Source organism: Oryza sativa, chromosome 2 (genome assembly GCF_034140825.1).
Source record: "Oryza sativa Japonica Group chromosome 2, ASM3414082v1".
NCBI classification, from domain to species: Eukaryota; Viridiplantae; Streptophyta; class Magnoliopsida; order Poales; family Poaceae; genus Oryza; species Oryza sativa.
The window spans coordinates 24,457,102-24,479,375 of record NC_089036.1 but is presented as its reverse complement, the minus strand read 5'-3'; the positions used below and the strand labels follow the sequence as shown (position 1 = coordinate 24,479,375).

Below are 22,274 nucleotides of genomic sequence, written 5' to 3'. Positions count from 1 at the left end.
TGAGATAAATCTTTCTTTAAGTTTATAGTAATTAAAACTTAATTAATCATGTGTTAATATTTTTAAAATAAGAAACGAACATAAAAATTCTTATATTCTTAGATAAAATTTAGACAAAATTCAAATGCTGAGGGAGAATGGTTTACGGCTGGTCCGGGACCCACCGGGCAGGGGAACCCGTTGTAATCCAAACAGAGACAAAAATTTTAACTCGAATCCCGTAAATGCCCCTGTCCCCAATCCGTCAACCCCCTCCGCCTGATATTACACTCCCCCCTGCCCCTCCGCCCCTCCTCTTCCGCTCGCTCGACGGCTCGAGCTTAAAACCCTAGAGCCGCTCCTCCTCCTCCTCCTCGCCTACCCCGAAACCCAAATCCCCCCCAAGGCGGACGCGCCCGCAAAGGCAAGTACTCTCCAGATCCCCCGCTGCTTCTGCTTTTGCGCCCCCCTTTTCCGGTCGGAAACGCGAGGAATTTCCGGATTTACTTCCTCTTTTTTTTTTTGTGTGTGTGTGATTGTGTTCTTCTACTTTTGGTTTGGTAGAGATTGGTGGTGGTGCTTGTTGCTTTCCTCAGCGTGGTGGGAGTGATTTGTGTTGAATACCTGCAGGGTCGAGCGCGCTCATGGCTCGCGTGTACGTGGGGAACCTGGATCCGCGCGTGACGGCGCGGGAGATCGAGGACGAGTTCCGCGTGTTTGGGGTTCTGAGGAGGTGTGAGATTCTGCTGACTCTGAGCTAAGAATCACTATATATATATATTTTACTCCCTGTGTTGCGTATACTTGTTTAATGTGCCTGCTTGTTCGTTTGACTTGCTTAGCCACTTGTATGGATGTTAGTCAAGCGTGTGATTTTGAAATTGGAATGCTGCAGCTTTACAATTTAAGTTTTAAATGGTGGGTATTAGCTCTCAAATTAGTAATGATAGCAGGGGATGATTGTCTTGTACTGTGCTTTTATTGGGGTAAAATTAGTTCATTGACATATGTGAGGTGGAGAGCTCGGTGCAATGCAATTTTGCTGGATATAATTAATTCCTTTTTATATAAACAAGTAATCTGCCTTACTTGGTCACTTATTGTTGGGCACCTAAGTGCTCTGTTCTACTGGTGGGATTGGGAAAATATATCTAATTTGAGTATTAGGATCGGTCTGGTTTGTATGTCATGCCTCATACTGTGGGATGCAACGTATATGCTAGAAAGTATCAGGTGAACTTGAAGAGTAATTGAGTTTGCAGTGAACAATAAGATATGAAGAGGCAGATCAAGTAAAGTTATGATGTTTAACAATGTGACGCAGCGTTAACTGTGAAGTATATGAAATAAAGTCATGTTATCTCTTGGTCTGTCAGTGTACGCCTGAATTCCTTTCTTAATAGACTGGCGATATCTCAATATTCTGAATTTCTTGTCTGCTGGTCTAAAGAGTTTATCACTTACTCATTAGTTGAACCACTCAGTGGCATGTTTGTATCTGCATGCCAAAGGGTTATGTTGAAGGCTGTTGATGTTCACATGGAGTAGTCATGGTTTGTATGCCATAGGTTTTTCTTTGTGTGTGTGTGTGTATTAGTTTCTTTATTGCTGATTTCTGTCACAACATTAAAGATGATTTTTGTATCGACAACCATGGAAGAGATATTTAGGTTGTTACTCAATACTAAGAATGGTAATGAATTCATAGTCTATATGGAGCAGTAATGATTTCTTAATTATGTCTGCAAATGAGATTATCTGATTCTTCCACTTTCAACTGAGTTGTTTCTTCTATGCAGTGTATGGGTTGCTAGAAAACCACCAGGTTTTGCCTTTATTGACTTTGATGACCGCAGGGATGCAGAAGATGCAATTCGTGATTTAGATGGTAATAAGCGTAGATATTTGTCTTTGTAGTTCATGCAAGATAGTTTCATGTTATGCACTTCTCTAATGAGTTATCTATTTCAACTTCTGGCATTACATAGTTTTGCCATTAAAATGGCTATTACATTATTTCTTTAGTCAAGTGAGTCCCCATCAATTTTTATCTTGGTTATAGTATAAATAACTCTGTCTGAATCATGATTCAAGCAACTTATAAATTTAATTTGGATAAACAATAGACACTGAATTTATAGATAAAATATGTTGTGTCCAAACATATAGTTTTAGCTTACCATCATGAATGCATCTTGCTATCTCCTGTAAACTGTTCGGTCTTAGAAGGACGTTTTGAAAATAATAGACAGGGGCAAATCCATAGTTTCATAAATTCTGAATCTCAATTCCTGTTCACTAGTAGAATTCTAAATTGAACCTTTACATGATATCAACTAAGAGGTCCGTCTTTTAACCTAACCGGGCCTTGTTATTTATTTCTAGAGTGGTGATATTAGTAAATCGAGGTCAAAATTTGACACTCTACATTTATATTGATCTGATATATTGTGATATACATATATTGTTGCAAGCACATTAGGCCCATGTTGTTCCAAGTTAAGAAACTTGATAGATATTGGTACATGCCTACTTTCTTTTTTCTCTGTGACTTCAGTTGTGCATGTAGCTTTGTACATTAAAATTGTGATATCATCATATGATTTGTTACTTGACCAAGATATTCTTTTACCCTTTCAATTGATGTGTTGTATTTTTCCAACCTACTTCTATGCTTTAGCTATTACTTAACATATTATTATAGGGTTACTCACAAATTTAAACAGTCCATGAATTCCGCTTACAATCATCCTGCTGATATGTGATGTGCTTATAGGCAAGAATGGATGGAGGGTTGAGCTGTCAACCAAAGCTGGTAGTGGTCGTGGCCGAGATCGTTCCGGTGGTTCTGACATGAAGTGCTATGAATGTGGCGAACCTGGTCATTTTGCACGTGAATGCCGCTTACGGATTGGTTCTGGAGGCCTTGGCAGTGGAAGACGCCGCAGCCGCAGCCGTAGCCGGAGTCCAAGGTACCGCGGTCGTAGTCGCAGCCGCAGCCCAAGATACCGGAGGAGCCCAAGCTATGGTAGAAGGTAATGTAAAGTTATTGTCTTCAAACAGGCTCTGTAGATATGAGTAATGACAAAATGATATCTTGGCATCCCTAGATTCTTTCTTGTTGGCCAGCCAAATCGTTGTTACATTTGCAGTTTTATATACCAACTTATATAGCTGCGCTACCCCATATTCAAGATTGTGAAAATGGAGAAACTAAAAGGTGTGCTTACATAAGAAGCTTGAAGTACAAGATATATAAGTATTCCAATAAACTTGTAACTTTCTCCCTCACTAAAATATTTGCTCAATGGCACTGATCAGCTTTGTCCGCACTTACATTTGGGTTCAATTTCAAATTCAGGGCTATGTTACTAAGATGCATATACTGTTACCATGATCACTAATAACTATTAAGATAACTAGTGTTTATTTTTTTTAGTTTGTTATTTGTTACTGCATTATAGCATATTGTGGATTGATCATACAGATAAGATGACAGTAGATTAAGGCAAACATGGTAACAACTCGGTTGAAGGATTTTGTAGTTGAGATTGTCTCATTTTACTTGAAGCGGAATATCATGCTACTGTTGTTGTGTTGCCACATACATGCCCTTAAGCAACTATTTTCTGTGATAACCGCAAGTTTGTTTGTTTTTAAAACCTTTCTTTGTTTTAGGAGTTACAGCCCACGGGATCGTTCTCCAAAGAGGCGCAGCTACAGCAGGTCGCCACCACCAGCTCGTGCACGAAGCTACAGCCGATCACCTCCACCTCCTCGTGAGCGAAGCTACAGCAGATCACCAGCACAGCCAGCCAACCGCGAGGAGTCCCCCTACGCAAATAACGCGTAACCCGCCTAGTTCCAATTTGCTGGAAATGTTAGGGGGGCTCGGTGTGTTTTTGTAAGCGCTTGTGTTATGGAGTCTTGAAAAGCTATAGGGATTGAGTATGTTCTTCGGAAGCATTTGTGTACCCTTCGGGAAAAACCCCGCCGCTGCTGATACAATTGTTGAAGCAGGAGCCTAGCGTTTTGGTCGACTGTATGACTTTGAGACCCCATGTAGTCCGTAAGACTAAGTTTTGTACCATTAGATTTTTCACATTGCTGGAATATTTGTGCTAAATACTAGTATTATTAATTAATGTCTTTTGTAGGTGCTGCTCTTTTTGCTTGTTGCGGATGCCGTAATATCAGAGGATTACACATGCTTCTGGATGTCTCCACTGCATCTGGATGCGCTGTGGTCACCGTGCTGCGCCACTTTCCAGGTTCACAGCTCTTCTGGAGCAGCTCACATATACTCCTACAACATTCACTGTATCATGCATCGCGTCACCATTGCCATGATCACATGCGCTACATGTGTACCACCCCCACACCCGGCACGGGCACACCGATACGGCGCTTCACATGGCTTTGTGCCAAAGCGGTGTACGCTAGTACCGAGGTCACATGGTTGCACTACGCGGCTGCAGCCATCAAACTTCCATGGCATCTGCAACAGAAAAGGCTTCAATGATTCCAACCCTTTTTACGTGGTTCAGTACATGTCCGTGTCCCCCAATACGGAAGTTGTTGCACGGTTTCACCTCACAGGTAAATAAAAGACGTAACAGAAACTAGCACGAACGGAAAGCTGTGTAAAGGGTGCTTTGAATATGTACCACTAGGTCGGCACGACGCCATCCCAGCGCCGGTGGTGGACGCCACCGCGGCCGCCCATGTCGCTCTCACCGGAGAGCACGAAGATGCGCGATGGCGGCGGAGCATGAGGCATTTGGTGTGACCAGCAGGGAGGACGGCAGGTGGGGAAAATCGCACCTCCATACCCAGCAGAAGAACAAACCACAAACACACCCAAAAACAGAATTTTGTCTTCTTCACATTCAATTTTCAAAAATACCAAGGACCTAAACAAAAAGTCACAAAGACACAGAATACAGAACGGATAGACCGATCTGAAATAACAGAAGAAACAATTAGATCAAAACAAAAAATGGCAGCATGGCACGCGGCACTCAACGCACCAGCCAACCGGAAACAACCGTCACAATGACCGGCATCCAAACCCCAAATACATGAATAATTACGTAATCAACCGGCGCACCGGCAACGCATAAGCATGCAAATTAGGCCGAGGTGCACAGAACAGTAAAAGGAGACGTGTAAAACAGTCAGATATCCAAAAAAAAACCAAAATCAGGAGAAAAACTGTGAGGTTAGGGGAGTTATTGGTTGATGATTACACTCGTATAATAGAGTAGTATGATGCTCGAACCTCCTGGTTGATGGAGATATGAGTACTGCAGTTCGTTCTTGCACATTTTTCTTTACCATTTTTCGGCAAGCTTCTAGTAGCAAGTAGGAGGAGTACTAGCCTTTCCAAAAGTAGAATGGACAGTAACATTAACGCCCTTGAACTTGAAGCACTGAACCATGGTCACGGTTGCAAAAACAGCTACTCCCATGGTAATGTACAAGCCTTGGTTAGGCAGAAGAGGAGTAGTAGGAGTACAAGGAGTACAATAGAATACTACGTCCATGGATGAAAAACTACTGTACATATTATTCATGTCACACGGGGCCATGCGTCGCACACACGCACGCATGCACGCGCGCACGGGGCGCGCCAAAATTACGACGGCGCACGTCGCCGACTCGCCGTACCGTGCGTACGTCCTTCCTCAGAACGACGGCACGACGCCGTCCGACGCGGCGAGGGCGGAGAACGCCGGCGAGCATGGCGCCTCGTCGTCGTCGTCGGCGTCGGCGGTGCGCTTGGCGAACCGGCCCTTGATGCGCGGCCGCGTCTCGGCGTACGCCTTGCGGGACGCGTACCGGATGGTCTTGTCGAACCGCCGGTTCTTGCGCTTCTCCCTGTACCGCATCAGCCGCGCCTCCCTCTCCTTCCCCTTGCTCGCCACCACCACCACCATGGGCGGCGCCGCCGAGCCCGCCGACAGCGCGTCCGGTACGATCGCGACCTCCGACGACGACAACTGCGGAACGCGTAGGAAACCATGTCATAACGCCGCGCCATGAGCATCGACGAGAGCTAGCTGTGTGGTAGTGAGGCTTACGCTGTGGGCCATGGAGTGTTCGGGGTAGAAAAGGCTGCCGGCGGTGAGGTCCAGCTCGGGCGGCGCGACCGGTACCCCGATGGCCTTGATTCCGTCCATGGACCGGGCGAAGTCCAGGTCGACGCCGAGGTACGCGCCGGTGTCGGCGAAGAACGCGTCGGCGGCTGCGGCGCTATCCTCGTGGCTATTGTCGTCGGGCTCGGGGAGAAGCCACGACGCCGCCTCGGCCTCGTTGCTCCGGTCATCATCCGCATCCTCCTCCCGCGCCGCGGCGGCATCCGCGGCGGCCTGGGAGAAGGGGAAGGGCTGCGGCGCGTCGGCGAGCGGGCCGAAGAAGGGCGCGACGGGGAGGCGCTCGTGCCTGCGCGCGAGCGGGTTCGCCGAGTGGATGTCGGCGTCGCAGGCGGCGCACAGCGCCGCGGCGTCCGCCCGGCACGTGACGGCGGCGGGCGCGTGCTCGCACACCTCGCACAGCCACACCCGCGCGTGGCGCGACCCGGCGCCGTGCGCCCGCGCGTCGCACCGGGCGCACAGGAACGCCCCGTCCGCGCGGCAGTAGAGCCGCGCCGCCTCCCCGCCGCACGAGTCGCACGCCCGCGTCCCCAACCCCCACGACGACGAGGAGTACCCCGCCGCCACCGCTCCTCCCACTCCCACCATCGCCTTGTCCTCCACCGCCTCCATTTCTTCTTCGCTTCGCTTTGCCGCTCGGCGCGTGGTGCGTTTCACTCGCTCGCAGCTCGGTTTCTCGCGGAGTTTGGCTGTGTTTTTTGGGCGTTGGGCACGGGGGATTCGACTATTCGCGGGGGGTTTTGAGGGGGTCCGTGGCACGTGGAGGGACTCCCGGCCACGAGACGCGCGCGCGAGTGTGGTCCGACCGACCGTCCGACCCGCGCGGTCACTCTCCCTCCCCCCGTCGGCTCGCGTCTCGCGCGTACTCTCGCTCACATTGCCCGGTGTTTAGCCGAGCAGCGGAGAGCTGACGGCTCCGCATTGGCCGAGCCGGCAAATCGCCGTCGCAGCAGCAGAGGGTCGCCATCTCGCGCTGCTTGCAAAACGGCACTGCCAGTACTACTGCATTTTCAGCGCTTATCCGAGTATACCTTTACGCTCTTGCATTCGTTTTGATCGCGATGTGTATGAGACCCATAGTTTAACCAACGGTTTTTAGGCGGCACGGAATCGGATCAAATCACTTGCTACGCAACATGGCCACCATGAACCCATCTCTCTGCTTTTCCTGCTACTACTAGCACAGAAGCACGCAAAAAAGCCAAGAAAGAAAAAGACTTTGTACATCGCGATGGGCACGAGCTCTCTAGGACTGTAGTACATCTAGCCAGATGCCGTTCACACTTGCACGTCCTTTTCCTCTGCGGGAAGAGAAGGAAAAAAAAAAGAAAGGAGAGCGGTGGTTGCGCCACCATTGTCGCGACGCGCGCGCCTGCGACGCACGGGGACAACGGGGACAGAGGGAGGGGCCCACCCGTCCGACTGTCACCGTCGCCTCTCGCGCCAGGTGTCGCGCGCCGGTTGGCTGGTGCGCTCCCGGCTTATCGCTTTGCGGATGAGGTGATGCCATGTCAGCGGCCACGGCCAAGCCGAGGCCACCGTGGGTGGGGGGAGTGGGGACGCGGCAAATCTCGTGCGAGATCTGGATCCTTCACGTAGGGCTTGGTGCGTGCTGGACGCTGGACACTTGCGGCGGCAGCACTGAGCTGGGCTGCTGCCTGCTGCTGGTGGCCAGTTGGCACCGCACACCAAGGCTAGTGGACATGTGTTTGCGTCTCCCTTCCATTCTAAAATAAACAGACTAGTATAAAATATGATATATTTAGGTGCTAAAATAAATAAGCTTAGTATGAAATATGATGTATTCAAGGGCTATGAATCTAGAGAGACATGCTACATTACTAGACTCGTTTATTTTAAAATAGAAGGAGTACTAGACATGTTAGGCATGTTTGGATTGAGGTTGATTTTTGTCCTACCAATTTTTTTTGGCAACTTCAATAGTAACGGGCTGTTTTGGTTTGAGGCCTAAATTAGCCATACCAATATTTGGTAATTTAAATAGTGTTTAGTGTCTATTTGGTTTAAAGCCAAATTGGCATGAGTAAGAAAATAAGCCATTTCAATAGTGAACTTAGGCTATTTTGGCTTTAATCCAAACACAACTTTGCCTTACCAAAATTAGTCATGCCAAAACTTAACAAAATTTGGCATTGACAAAATTTGATAAGGTCTATTTAGGCCACAAACCAAACCAACCCAACATATAGATGTTTGGTTTGCTACCAATTTATATCCACGCTGCTAAAAGTACTATACTATCAATTTGTTAGTGTCAAAAATTACCAAGATTTTAGCGCTACCAAAATATTGATTGGGCAAAATTGGTAACAATCCAAACAAACCCGTCTGCAACTTGCGTAGAGTGTATATGGAGTACTGTTATACTTGTGCAACTTGTAATTAGACTTTGGTGTGCGTATTGGAATATAGGGTCGCTACTTGTTTGGGGTCTATACGAATTGGTGAGTTCAGCATTTCCGGCACTTGAAGTGACTATGATCTAATCCACTGCAACCAAGTCCTCGGTAGGATTTGGTCGTCAATGGCATCTTGTGTGAGAGGTTGAGCTTTTGAAGCAACCCAGTGTGTGTGAGGAGGAAGCCTAGCCACTTAAAAGGCATAAACAACAAAATACATGTCAATAATGAAATACTGGGGAAAAGAGAGTTTTTTCCCCTCATATTATTCAATGGCTACAAAACTCGTAATCTCGCCCTGTACATTGTAAATTGTTAATATATTTGTTATAGGAGTCTTCCTACAGTATTTTTCCCTAAAAATTACTGGGAAATCTACCAAACGAGCCTCAATGACAAATACGGCAAGTATTATTGAAGTTTAACACTTTTATTAGGATTAAAATAAACATTTTGTGAGGCTCATGGATTTTATTTAAGTGTCAGTTTCTTAAGCATGCACCCAGGGGCACACACTTGGTGGTGTCCGCATGTGTCTTTTCCGTATAATCGAAAAGGTCATATTAATGAAGTTTGGCTCTTTTATATGGGCTGTTAGACAATTGGCTACATTTTATTGTTCTATAATAGACTATCTTATTCAACATTCTTAAGAAATATCCTAAAGGGAATGTTTACATGAAGGCCACAAATTGCCACACCCAAATGTTAGGCGTGTCATAGTTTACTGGGTTAGTTAGTTACTACTTATATTTGGTTGGTTGTTGTTGCGATCGTGGAGAGTCACACTTTGTTAATTCACACATTCGGATCACATGTGTACTCAATTTCTAGGCAAACATTGTTAAACCTGTACTACAGTTAATAAGGTGTCTACCTCACTTTGTATGGCATCATCTTACTTCTGGCAAAGTTAGGCGTCAGCCTAATTGGCTTGGAGTAGCCTTGCATGCATCTCAACAGTCAAGAGTCTGCTTCTCAACTGTTAGATTTAATTGGGTAATTGATCCATTTAAATCAATTAAATCAAATAAATTCCAAGCCTCATTATGCTAGGAATTCATGTGTATTCATTCTCTTATGGGATATCAATGGGATGAGGAGTTTTGAGAATTAATCCATTTGATTAGGGAATTGGTAACTTATATCAATTACTCCTATTTGATGGATGGTTGATGGTTGTATAGTGGAGGATGGTTCATGGCTAGTTGATGACAATTAATTGCTCTATTCCTCTTCCTATTCCATTGGTAACCTACATCAATTACTCCTAATTGATGGTTGGTTGATGGTTGTGTAGTGGAGGATGGTTCATGGCTAATTGATGAGAATTAGTTACTATATTCCTCTTCCTATTCCATGATTTTTACTCTTCATCTTCCATTCCTCATATAAAATGAGAATGGATTTGATCTCCTAAAAGAGAAGAGAGACACACTTTCATCCATTTTCAACGCTGTTGCTGCTACAGTAATCCCATCCCGACGAGTGTGTGCACACGCGTTGGGAGAGTAGGCCTCCGAAACCACGCGTTGCTGCGACGTTTGTACGGACGGGCGTGCGATCAGGTTTTTGGGAGCGCAAGGCGCGACTACTCACTGTTCGTCAACATCTACTTCACCTTCACCAATATGTCAAACACTGGAGACAACGGCAACACTGGATACAAGGAGAAGGAGGCTCCCGTCAACACCAACGGAGGCAATACTGCCTCAAACTCCAGCGGATGACCATTCTTAGGGTATAACCTTCTTACATTATTTCAATTAGAAGTTTTACTGTTAATATTCATCGCAATGTCAACATTGTGTTATTATATGATTGTTGATGGTTATTCTACATTAAGCATGCTCATGTTGATTACATTCACCACTATCACCAAATCAAATCCCATTGTAAATATCATGTTTATTATCTTGTTATTTTGGATTAAAATATGCCGAATTATGACCAAATTTTCAACATCAACTGAGCTCACATATCTATGATCCCCACGATTGTTGCAGTCTCAAAACACAAAGATTACATGTGCCCATGAAACACCAACCGAGGTCTACCTCTATTTTAGCAAACTGATTGATCACATGTACAAGAAGTTGGCAAAAGGGAATCCAAAGCATTTCACAGCTGCTGGACGCTTGGCACTCATTTCTTCAATTTAATAATTTCCATGCAGAACCTGGGGGGCAAAGCAAAAGGTAAAAAACCTGAACATTTCTCCATGATTATACGTGGGATTCTTCTCAGCATCCCAAAATCGAAACCAATTTTGTGGTGCTTGGTACACACGGTTTGGGACTTCTTTGAGCCACAAGGTTGAGGCTTAATTCAGAGCTGCCCACAGTTTCTCCGTTTCGGTTTATTCAGCGGCCATCCCAAAAAGGAACGGTTTCAGTTCATCACACACTACTCGACAGCCGACAGTCACTCTCGGAGAAGAAAGGCCGTGAACATGTTGGATAGTACTACTTCGACTAATTGACCATTTGCTGCTGCCATGAGAGGAGGACAAATCAAACGGACAGAGTGTGACAAGTCACTCTAAAGATAACAGAATTCTAAGTACTAGCTTTGCTACTGTATTTGGGCAACATGGAAAGGGATATTCCACATCGTTTTCGGCCTCGAGAGGGAAATGCGGCCGTTTCCGGTAGAAAATCCGGATAAGATTACACCGCAGCTTGCAGATCGCAACGGGAGAGAGAGGAGAGGAGAAGAGGAGAGAACCCCTGCACGCAAGTGCGGAGGAGGACGAGGAGAATGGCGTCTCTATCGGATCGCCGACGCCGACGCGTCGACGTTGGACAGCCAAGTGAGAAAGTTTAAGATCTTAAAAAGCAGTTGGTTGGTTTACGAGAATTTAAAAAAACTGGAAGAATTAACTTCTGGATTTTAACTTATTTTGTGTATTTTGTAATTACAACTTTTCAAAAAATTAGATGAAGAACTAGACTGTTTGAGAGAGTTTGATTCTCAAAGAAGCTACGGCTACGACTGCCTGTAACTCCCAAAACAAGTCCTCATCTCGACCTGAAGCCATGGACCGCGAGGCTGAGCCTAGTATGGAGATTGGGTCCGGCCCAACTTAGAAAGGTTAGCCCAATCGGTGATTGGGCCTCGTATAATGTAGCGGAGGATAGTGTTTGGGCCTTTGGGCGGGGCCCAGCAGATGCTCCTCGAAAGGTTCGGCCACTCTCCGTCCGTCTTCCTCGTCGGCACGCTGCACAGTACGCGCGCTGCTCCTAAACCCAAACCCTAAAGCCGCCGATTCCTCTCCTCTCCTCTCCACACCAGCTCGATCGCGATCGGGGTCATGGCCGCCGCCACCGCGGCGCCGTCGATCGACGAGGCCAAGGCGAAGAGCGTTCTCCGCCAGGTGTCCGATCCCGCCTTCTTGTTGTTTGTTCACGGCGGATTTCTCCCCCTTTTGGCGATTTTGTTTGAGCATTTATTTTTGGGGGGGAGGTTTGAGCTTTTGATTTGGTTTGGTTGTCGCAGGTGGAGTTCTACTTCAGCGACAGCAACCTCCCGCGCGATAAGTTCCTGAGGGAGACGGTCGAGCAGCGCGAAGATGGATGTAAATGATCTCTCGCGCAGTACATTTTCCACGCGGATTGCTTTTCTCCGGCGCGATGATTGAGTGCTGAACTTAGCGTCTTTTTTTTTTCTTCTCATTTTGTTGGAAATGTGCAGTGGTAAGCTTGGCTTTGATATGCTCTTTCGCGCGGATGAAGTCGCACCTCGGGCTGGACGCCGCCGTGAAGCCCGAAACTGTGCCAGAGGAGACAGTGCTCGCAGTAGCAGAGGTGCTACGTCGTTCCCAGATGCTTCGTATCTCGGAGGATGGTGATTCCTCTCTTTCCTCTTAATTCCAGTTATTCGTGATTCACTAGCAACGAGCACAAATTGCTGGCAATTGAATTTCAAAAGGAGTTGGTAAATACCAGTGAAACATGTGAAGTGTACATTTTTAGATAACGATGTAAAGTGTACATATACTCTGCTTTGTGACCTGCTATTCAATGTTGTCAATAAACTTTTGTTTTCCTTCTTTAGTAATGATAAATATGCCATGTTCTCAAATACAGTGTTAGTTTGGGAACTAGAGCTGGTCTACTTTTATGTGAGTTAAGTTTCTCTAGTAAATTGGTTTCTTTTTTATCATTGCTGATTTGCTGTATTTTTCAAATGCAGGAAAAATGGTTGGTCGAGCTAGTGAGCTGTTGAAGGCAGATGAAATCATCAAGCAAGTGGACTCAAGGACAGTTGCTGCGTCACCATTGCCTTACAATGTAAAGCTGGAAGATGTCCAATCTTTCTTTGCGCAATATGCAAAGGTGTGTCCAAGTACTGAACACTTATAGTGCACAACAAGCTTGCAGTTAGTTTGAAATGAAATTGAAATGTAATGCAAAGAGAAAAGGTGGCATGGCTAGGCTGCATAAATTCGATTCAAAGTTCAACAGAACAAAGGAAGTTTTTTTTCTCGTGAACCTTTTTCATAATTAGGATTTTGAGTATCATGAACATAATTACCAGTTATGCATGCTGGCTATCTGGAGCTTTTCCAGTGTTATGATTACATGTGCAATACTATACTGCAAATATCAATGAATTAACATTTTCTTGGTGTACTTGTGTCTGAATTGTAGGTAAATAGTGTCAGGCTACCACGCCATATCTCAAACAAAAAACACTTCTGTGGCACTGCCTTAGTTGAATTTTCAGAAGAGGATGAAGCGAAAATTGTTTTGGAGAATAATTTGTTCTTTGCAGGGGCAAATCTGGAAATAAAACTAAAGTAAGCCACTAACATATCCTTTTTGCATGATAATCATACATGTGGAATGTGCAGATAAAATGCTTGCTTTAGTACTATCACCATAAATTTCTATGTTAATTCCAATATATTCCCCTCTAGCTGTACTGCCATACCGGTAAGTTGTTAGTTATCAAACCTCATTTCATTGCCAACATTGCTTTCTTTTCTATTAAGTGCAATTTGAATGAAATGTGCGAAATAAGCTGCATTAATTTTGTACTTCTTTTGTTTAGTTTGGTGTCAGATCATGCAAGCATTTCCCTCTAGCAAGTTCCTTGTCTTGCATGTTTACCTCTTTTAGTGATACTTGAATTAATGATGCCTTTCACATATTTGCGTTCATTCTGTTGCTGTATGTGACATTATGTAACTTATAATTCGTTGCCTGAATCATGAAGGAAGGAATTTGATGCTGAAACAGAATCTAAAAAAGAAGCATATGAAAAGGCACATCCTAAGAAGGACGAGCAGAATGAAGGGTGACATTTTTACAGGCTGTCTGTTCAATTACTTTTCCTTCCTTTAGAGTTCAAATCAAGACCATTTTCCTGGAATTTGTGTTGCAGCTATCCTAAAGGCCTAATTGTGGCCTTCAAATTGAAGAGAATCACGGTTGATGGTGGGGTGCAACAAAACTGTGCAGACAATGATACTGCCACTGAAGAAGAAACTCCAAAGTCCATGAAGAAAACATCAACTGGGGAATCTGAAGAGAGGACTACCGTGAACAGTGATATGGAGGAACAGAAGTCATCAGACGACATGACTGAAGCGAAAGAAGTGAATGCTGGGGAAGCTACAGAATCTGGTGACAAGTGCACAGTTGATGCCTTGCTAGAAAGTGAAAAGAAGGGTGATAATGAAACATCGATCAAAGATGACAGAGGCCTCTCTGGCAAAGCGAATAGTCCAATCTCAAGGGAAGATCTAAAAGAAGCGTTCAAAAAATTTGGAACAGTTCGGGTATTTTAATCCACACCACTTTCTAGCTTTAGTTTTTCTTGGTATAAACACCAGTAACAGTTCTGTTTAACATTATGGAATGAAAATTATGAAACATATAGCATTCTTCTAGATTCAAATATGGTCCACAGAGAGCTCAGATTTTAACTCATGGGTCATATGGCATTATCTTTGTACTTTCATTTGTCCTTAAAGATCTGGTGGGATATTAAGCATGACGAGTTGTAAAATTATTAAGATCAATTAACTATGGAATGGGAAATGCCTGAAAATGTTCTTGATACACACCATAAAATCGTGGTAATAGACTAATAGCTAGTCCTAATTGTAAATTCATATTTGTAAAAGTTTATTTATGGTCCTTGGAGGAGCACAGTTATGAGGTAGTGGTATGACATAATGTTAATTATCTATATCTTTGGTACCTGGCATGGCTGTGGTGGTGAACTGTTCATATTGTATGTCACTATGTCACAAATTCACATGACACTTTTTAATTCCGTTTTTTACTTTCATTGCACATGTTTTTCTTCCTGAAGTATGTGGACTTCAGTATCGGGGATGAATCGGGATACCTTCGTTTCGAGGATTCTAAGGCAGCTGAAAAAGCCCGCATGTCTGCTGTATTAGCTGATGAAGGTGGCTTGATAGTTAAAGACCACATTGTTACCTTGGAGCCTGTGACTGGTAATTGACAATTTGACATGTGTTTATTAGAGTTTTTTTAATACCATTACTGCTTGCATTGTATCATGATTAATAAATGTAGAATATCCATTATAGAAAATTTTTAGTTCCATTTAATGATACTTAGGTGGAATCGACTCCTATTATTGTTTGACGCTGTAAATTAATTCCTCAAATCTGGATGCAATTAAATTGGTTTGTGGGGTCTTACTTTTTTTGTTTTTGCAGGTGAAGCTGAGAAGGATTATTGGAATACAATACGTGGCATTCAAGGGAAATACAAGGACAATAGGAGTTACAAAGGAAGGTATTCAATGAATTAACAGTTTAATTTTATTTGTTTATGTCCTGTTTGGTACTACGTACAATATTATCTCTAGAAGTAATTGCAGACAATTATCAGGAAAGGCACACTACAGCATTCAGTAATTTTGTGGCAAATTAGACCGAAATAACTTTGTGTGCCTTTTGAGAATGTTATGACTTTTTCATTTGCAATTTTCGAGCTAGATGACCTGCGCTAATTGCAATTTATTTGTGCATTGCAGTATTGTGGTTACCACAAATATGCTCCTTAATTCCTTGTATATATATGTCGAATAGATACTTCCTTGCACGAAAATTGATCATCTCGTATGCCCATGTTTAATGTTCTCTGCAGAATATAATGTGTCTTTGCCCCTTGTCATATATATGTTATTGCTCTTTTTCTAGGACTGGAAAGAGCTACAGAGGAGGAAAGCAGTTCAATGGGAAGCGAGGCCGACATTCTGATTCCTCCGAAAAGGGTGCGAATAAAACACAGAAGGTCGAAGCTGCTGCTTAGGCTAATTTTAACGTCTTCACTCGACCGAGAAGTAACATGCTACGCTTACTATCGGTGGTCTTGTATATTTATTATATCAGAGACCATTTATTACCATATTTTGTGACTGTTATTGTCCATTTTTTATGCTAACCTTGTTCCAAGGTATACTTCCGTAATGATTAGCCTTTAGTAACGGCTTTGCCGTTTACTTTTGAATGGCTTTGGAGGATATAACCTTGTATAGCTCCAAACATGCAAACCCGGAGCTGTTTCCTGCAGCGGAGCAGAGCAGCTGTCCTGACAATCTTCAGATATCTTCACCGTCCTGGATTGATTACAAAACGATTATTTCATCATTCTAATTACACAAAAAAAAGGTTTAGAAATATGGCTGATTTCACCGTTCTGGGATTTATACTTTGGGGCCTCAGCTCATGATCACGAGCATTTTCGTGTAAGGTTTGCTTTTAGGCTTTTAGCTTCCAGAGAAGATGAACCACGGGAAATTTTTCGGACCTTCAAAAAAAAATTGTAGTAGTACTCTGGATACATAATGATCTCTTAAGGAATAATACCTTGGAAATTATTGTTGCTAAGGTCCAACTGCCCAAGCAGTGGAAGGTCTCCAAAGCTGGATGGTGTGTAGCCACCAAGATTATTGTGGCTAAGGTCCACATAAGTGAGGTTTCGAAGCTTTTCCATACTGAATGGTATACTGCCATGGGGATATATTGTTGTAACCAATGTTCAAGTCCCGTAACTGTTGAAGACTTCCGAAACTAGTTGGTATGTGACCTTCAAAGCTGTTCTTTGCCAGAGATAACAGTGACAAGTATGAAAGATAGCCAATAGAGGATGTATTGGCCCAACGAAGTTGTTCTGTTGGAGATGCAGGAATTCTAGATAGTTAGCTTTCCAAATTCCAATCCATTCTTCAATTCTACCAGTAAGATTGTTTCTACTTAGCTGCACATCAGCGAGGCCCCGAAAGTTTCCTATACTAGGAGGAACTACGCCGGCGAGGTGGTTTCCGTCCAACCATAGTTGTTCAAGACTCAAGAGTGATATAAGTTACCAATCGAGCTTGGTATATCCGCCTCTAGGGGTGTGTTTGGAAAATGGGTTAGGAGAGGTGGGATTGAGAAATCAAAATGAATGAAGGGATAGGATAAAATATGGTGAAATGAATGGATGGCTAAGATTGAAACTTACCCTTTGAAGGGTGGGAAATCATATCCCAAACCCATTTTTCAAACATTGCCTAGCTGATCATGATTTAGGCGGAGCATTCTCAGATTGGTACAATTTCCGAATGCCCGCCCGAATTTTCAACTTTCATCGTTACTTGCTTCAGGATTGTTATCCCCAAGATCTAGTTTGGATAGATTTGAAAGCATACCAAAATGACTAGGAACCTGGCCGTTGAAATTGTTAAAGCATCTCCAACAGCCTCTCTATTCCACTCTCCAAGTTAAATTTTAGCCATTCTAGAAAAAAAACGTGCTCCAACAACCTCTCTAACCGAATGGCTAAGCCATCTGGCTGGCCAAAACCTTTCCTCCGCTAGCCAAATTTGGCCAGCCAAAAGTGACTAGCCAACCGTGGGTCCCACACATTCCTCCTCCCCATCTCCTCTCTGCCTCCTCCATCGCATCGTTTGCCGTCCTCCGCGCTGTCGACAGTCGCGCCCGCCGAGCCTCCTGAGCCAGACGACGGTGCCGGCGTCGCGCCTCCGAGGCACGACGACCTGCCGCAGCAGTACGCCGGCGATCCCTTGCCGCCACCGCTGCAGCAGCAGCAGCAGCAGCAGGAAGGCTCCCCCTCGCAGCACGACGACTGGCACTTGCAGCACGACAGCTGCCCCTTGCAGCATGACGACGGCAGCTCAGGCACTGCCAGAGCAACGCCAGGCAGCCGACGCACGGCGTCGTGCAGGAGGAGCACTTGGGGCAGCAGCCGCCGCAGCTGCTACAGCACGGCGTGCAGGATGAACACGAGCACCCCGTGCCGCAGCTGCAGCCCAAAATTGAGGTGAATAAACAGCCCAAAATCTTGGAACAAGTCAACGATCTGCACGAAATTCGCCGTTGTTGCTTGCCTACCTTTCCATTCTCCATTCGCAATTTTTGCAGTGACCAACAATTCCAAATCGATCGGAATCTGATCATATCCACCCTAGCCAACCAAACGCAACAAAAATAGCAGAGAATGAGCGAGATGCCGCCGCACACCGTGTACTTGCCGTTCCCGGCACAGGGGCACATCACGCCGATGATGAAGCCGCCGCCGGCTCCTAGTCCATGCGCCCCTCACCTCGACCAGCAGGGGTGAGAGCTGCTGGGTTGATGGGGATTGGGGAAGAGGAAACATGTAGAGGAAGAGAGGGGAATACGTGTGGGACCCACTGTCAAATTGGAGAAGATAAATAGAGATGCTGTTAGAGTAAAAAACAAATTTAACTCTCTAACTTTTTGGCAAACTAGCTAAATGAGCATTTGGAGAGTGAGATTTGGCCATGCTGTTGGAAATGCTCTTAGATGACAAATCTATCTTCTTTATCCCGAACTCCCGATGCGTTGCAAAAAGGAAATTTTGATACCCCTTTCTATGTTATGTTAAAAATACCAAAATAATTTAAAAAGGATCAAAATACCCATTACAAACCAACGGTTTGATTTGAATATACTATACTGGTACCACCAGTAGTGGAAAGTACCGTAAAATCCCCCTTAAAGAAAGGTCGAGTTCCTCGAGAAACATGAGGTTGCCAAGGAAGGGGCTGATTGTGCCGGACAGGAACAGGTACTGTAGGTCCAGCTGATCCACGACTCGCCCAGGGCGCTTCTTCCGGCCGCATCTAACGCCAGCCCACCAGCATACAGGGGTGCGTGCCTCCCACGATCTGCACACCGTCGTGGAGCAATGGACGCTGCCAACTCCGTAAGACAGCAGCAGCAAAAACGCCACAAGTGTAGCCTCCTTGCTGTGATGCAGATGCAGACGATGGTTGGCCTTGGCACAGCAGGCAAGGCCGGCCTCCATGACCATCTGCCAGATGTAAAGCACGAACATTAACATATATTTCATCGCGGAAAACGGAGGAAAACACAGTAGGATCGATCGATCACCTCGCTGCTGTTTAATTTGGCGTTTATTCCGGCAGCGACCAGCGGCAGCTAGTGATCGAGTTGGAAGCTCACTCGCACGCTCGTAGGCTTCGCAGCTGCTGCAAAGAGGCGTAGCTCGGTGTAGCCACCATCAGGTATATAGGTTCTGTTTGGGGAGCTTTAGATTCTAAGAAACAGCTGTTTGGTAGCCAGCTTCTGAGAATCTGGAAAAGCTGTGAAATCTAGCTTCTTAGTTCATTTCTCAGAATCTGTAACTACATATTCTCAGAAACTGTGGACTGTTTGGAGCAGCTTCCCCAAAAGAGGGCCATAAACAGCTTCATCGCCGCACTGTGACGGTGTCCACGTGCTTCTTCACCGGCGACGGCGACCGCTGACCCCAGCTTGACTTGCTGTCACGCCTTACAGCATTAGGCGTTGGCTATGACAATCTTGCTTTAACTACGAAGCCATCACGCTTTCAGTGGAACAAGAGACGGCCAACTTGCAAATTAACGGACTGAAGAACTGATGAGCCACCGAACCTTTCCCTCCAACAAGATACGACCAACTTGCAAATTAAGAGGCATTTGAATTACTGTGTATCTAGGTTTGCCAGATTTCAAATAAATTTATCCAATTTGTACCACCCAAATTGCTACCATCCTCAGATGATAAAGACTGTTAATATCATCCGTGACAGCACATGCAGTTGGGCAATGTAGATACTGAATGACTGTGGAAAGGTCGCCGATTGAATTTGGGAGACCCGCGTAGCAGATTACTTATAGCTAGTGACTGTATATTATACTCTATCTGTAGAAAGCTACAGTTCGTTAACGGATCAAAGAATCTCCACCTTCTGCTTTCTTTAATAGAGGTTGGCACTCTGTAGGAAATTGTACAGAAGGGAACAAACTTGGCCGCTAATCCACCATTGCTGTGAGGACCTTTGACCTCCAAAACTTCTTTTCCAAGAAGATAGTCTAAGAGTTGCAAGGACCTTGACGCCCAAGACTTCTTTTTCAAAAAGATAGTCTAAGAGTAGGATCAAGATTTAGGTTGTGTTGGCCACTGGGAACCCTTTCTCCTCAGCACGCAAAACAGAGCAGCGAATTAACACACAATTAATTAAATATTAGCTAAAAACTTGAAAAATAGATTAATATGAATTTTAAAACAACTTTCCTATAGATTTTTTTTAAAAAAACACACACTGTTTAGCAATTTGAAAACGCGCACGTGAAAAATGAGAAAGCAGAAATTGAAAAGTGTAGTATAGAACGTTGAGTATTAGTACATGTTGGTGCGGTTAACAACGAGCAAGAGCCAGAACAAGGAATTTATCTATGTTTTAAGAGATTTACAAAAATAAACTATTGTTTTAAAAGTTTTGCAAAAATATACTTCTCCTGTCCTATCAATCTATTATAGGGCAGGGTGTATAAATCGCCCTACGGTAGAGCAGGCTATGAGCACGTCATATAGTGGGAGGGGCACGCCATGGCAATTTTATAGCCCCACACGACAGCGCGAGAAAGGGTCACTTGTAAAATTACCACGACGCACCCCATGCATCACCAAACTATTGCTAATGTCACAAAACTAAATCATCCTACGGGAGGTTGAGAAGGGTCCGCCTACAAAATTGCCATAGCACACCCCTCCCACCTTATGGTACGTCACATAGCCCGCGTCTACCTAGGACGATGTATATGCCCCACCCTACGATAGGGCTGGAGGTGTATATTTTTTTACAAAACTTTAAAACGGTAATTTATTTTTAAAAATATTTTAATTAATCCGGTTAATTTTTTCGTCCGTCATTAAAGGATGGGCCCACGCGATTTTCGCCGGTAATGCGAATCGCGACGCGTGACGGCGATTTTGACGCTCCACAAATAAAAAGAGAAACTGAAAAAAAAGAGAGAAAGCTAGCAAGCAGCCCAACTAAAGCAGCAGCAGGCCGGCCCAACAAAAAGCAAACGAAGCCTAGCAGTCAGCCCACATAGCAAAGCAGCAGCCCAGTACAGTACTGTGCGATACTGTAGCAACCGGGAATAAGTTCACTTGAGGTCCCTTAATTTATCGCCGAATATGAAATCCATCCCTAAATAAAAATGCCAGGTAACCTCATCCTTTAACTTACAATACCTTGTCAATTTCGATCCCTCGGCAGTATCGTGGCCAGTTTTAACTAACATGGCAAGTGGGCCCCACACGGGTCACATGTCAGTGCACAAATAATACCACATTTTGCCTAGCTTGGGCAGCACTAGCTTAAATAGAAGGCTTGCCTGAGGCTACTACACCAAAAAAAAAGGTTGGATCCACGTCTACCAAGAATCATATAAAAATAACGAGCAATTTTATTAATTTAAAAATAAAAAATCACATGTATTTTTTTTAAAAAAACATGTGATCACCAACAAAATGAATTATTTATGACAAAATAAATTATTTTTAGAAAATAGAAAACAATCACATGTCTTTTTTTTAAAAAAATGTAATCACCAACAGAATGAATCGTGTTTACATCCAATTTTTTTCTATTCATTGTATGATTTCCGTCTAATTTTTTGAGTGAAAACGATTATGCGATTGGAGTGCAATGAGGTTGATCTGATAGATAGCGAGAAACATTTCTTATATTATTGCTACTCTTTACAATATGTAAAAAAAAGGTGTTTATCAATATCAAGTACCAAAAAATAACCATGTATTGCAACCAACTCATAATAATACATGACAAAAGTAAATACTTTTTGGGTTTCAAACTTTAGTCTATAATACATAATTTTATTTTAAAGTGGTAATAATACTTTTCCTATAATCATTCATGTCAATGGATTTAGATCAACAAATAATTATGTCATGTTAGCATCTTACTTACACCGGAAAGATTCGATTTGCTCCTACACACCCATTACTATTGTTTTTGGGACTATCTAGAGAACTGTCGAAAGTTTTTTATGGAGAAAACTTTCAAATCTAACTATAATATAATTACAATATAATTTCACTATAGCTATAATGTAACTCATATATAAGTATTAAAATAATATATGTATAATATAGTTACAGTGCAGTAGTTACAATGTAGTTATAACTAAAATGTAACTCATTTAACTTTTCCAAAACATGCAGCAGATCAAGTGGCTAGCACGCATGGCTTCCAGGATGGGGACCCTGTGTTCGAGCCTCTGCAAGCACACGTGTACAGATTTTTTTTTCCAAATCTCGCGCGGATCGCATGGCTAGAAAATCATCTCGCGCGGATCGTACAGCCAGAAAATCGAATCGCACAGCTAGAAAATCATCTCGCGCGGATCG

General features: G+C 44.0%; 3 protein-coding genes and 2 long non-coding RNA genes across 6 annotated transcripts; 2 read left to right on the top strand and 3 right to left on the bottom strand.

The window, feature by feature from the left end:
• The first annotated feature begins 256 nt into the window (after positions 1 to 256).
• Positions 257 to 4,428, top strand: LOC4329951 (serine/arginine-rich splicing factor RSZ23-like). Of its 2 annotated transcripts, none has more exons than NM_001401903.1 (5): positions 257 to 403; positions 610 to 712; positions 1,779 to 1,867; positions 2,756 to 3,014; positions 3,667 to 4,428. In NM_001401903.1, the coding sequence occupies exons 2-5, from the start codon at positions 624 to 626 to the stop codon at positions 3,830 to 3,832; spliced, it is 603 nt and encodes a 200-aa protein (NP_001388832.1). In that variant the 5' UTR covers positions 257 to 403; positions 610 to 623; the 3' UTR covers positions 3,833 to 4,428. The 2 variants fall into 2 exon arrangements, with proteins under 2 accessions (NP_001388832.1, NP_001388831.1); NM_001401902.1 differs by having other exon boundaries at positions 3,658 to 4,428.
• Positions 4,429 to 5,361: 933 nt separating this feature from the next.
• On the bottom strand, positions 5,362 to 6,847 carry LOC4329950 (zinc finger protein CONSTANS-LIKE 3). Its single transcript, XM_015770369.3, has 2 exons — positions 6,063 to 6,847; positions 5,362 to 5,981 (listed from the first exon to the last, which is right to left on the bottom strand). Exons 1-2 carry the CDS (start codon positions 6,744 to 6,746, stop codon positions 5,667 to 5,669), a joined length of 999 nt encoding a protein of 332 aa, XP_015625855.1. The 5' UTR covers positions 6,747 to 6,847; the 3' UTR covers positions 5,362 to 5,666.
• A 4,918-nt stretch (positions 6,848 to 11,765) lies between these two features.
• On the top strand, positions 11,766 to 16,050 carry LOC4329949 (la protein 1). The gene is made up of 10 exons (XM_015772194.2): positions 11,766 to 11,930; positions 12,053 to 12,131; positions 12,248 to 12,400; positions 12,749 to 12,891; positions 13,207 to 13,355; positions 13,775 to 13,855; positions 13,943 to 14,339; positions 14,879 to 15,026; positions 15,255 to 15,333; positions 15,741 to 16,050. The coding sequence occupies exons 1-10, from the start codon at positions 11,868 to 11,870 to the stop codon at positions 15,850 to 15,852; spliced, it is 1,404 nt and encodes a 467-aa protein (XP_015627680.1). The 5' UTR covers positions 11,766 to 11,867; the 3' UTR covers positions 15,853 to 16,050.
• Positions 16,051 to 17,193: 1,143 nt separating this feature from the next.
• On the bottom strand, positions 17,194 to 18,178 carry LOC107280200 (uncharacterized). Its single transcript, XR_003240439.2, has 2 exons — positions 17,937 to 18,178; positions 17,194 to 17,847 (listed from the first exon to the last, which is right to left on the bottom strand). It is a non-coding gene; the product is annotated as an uncharacterized lncRNA (long non-coding RNA).
• Positions 18,179 to 18,410: 232 nt separating this feature from the next.
• On the bottom strand, positions 18,411 to 19,070 carry LOC136355188 (uncharacterized). The gene is made up of 2 exons (XR_010739389.1): positions 18,963 to 19,070; positions 18,411 to 18,882 (listed from the first exon to the last, which is right to left on the bottom strand). It is a non-coding gene; the product is annotated as an uncharacterized lncRNA (long non-coding RNA).
• Positions 19,071 to 22,274: the final 3,204 nt, after the last annotated feature.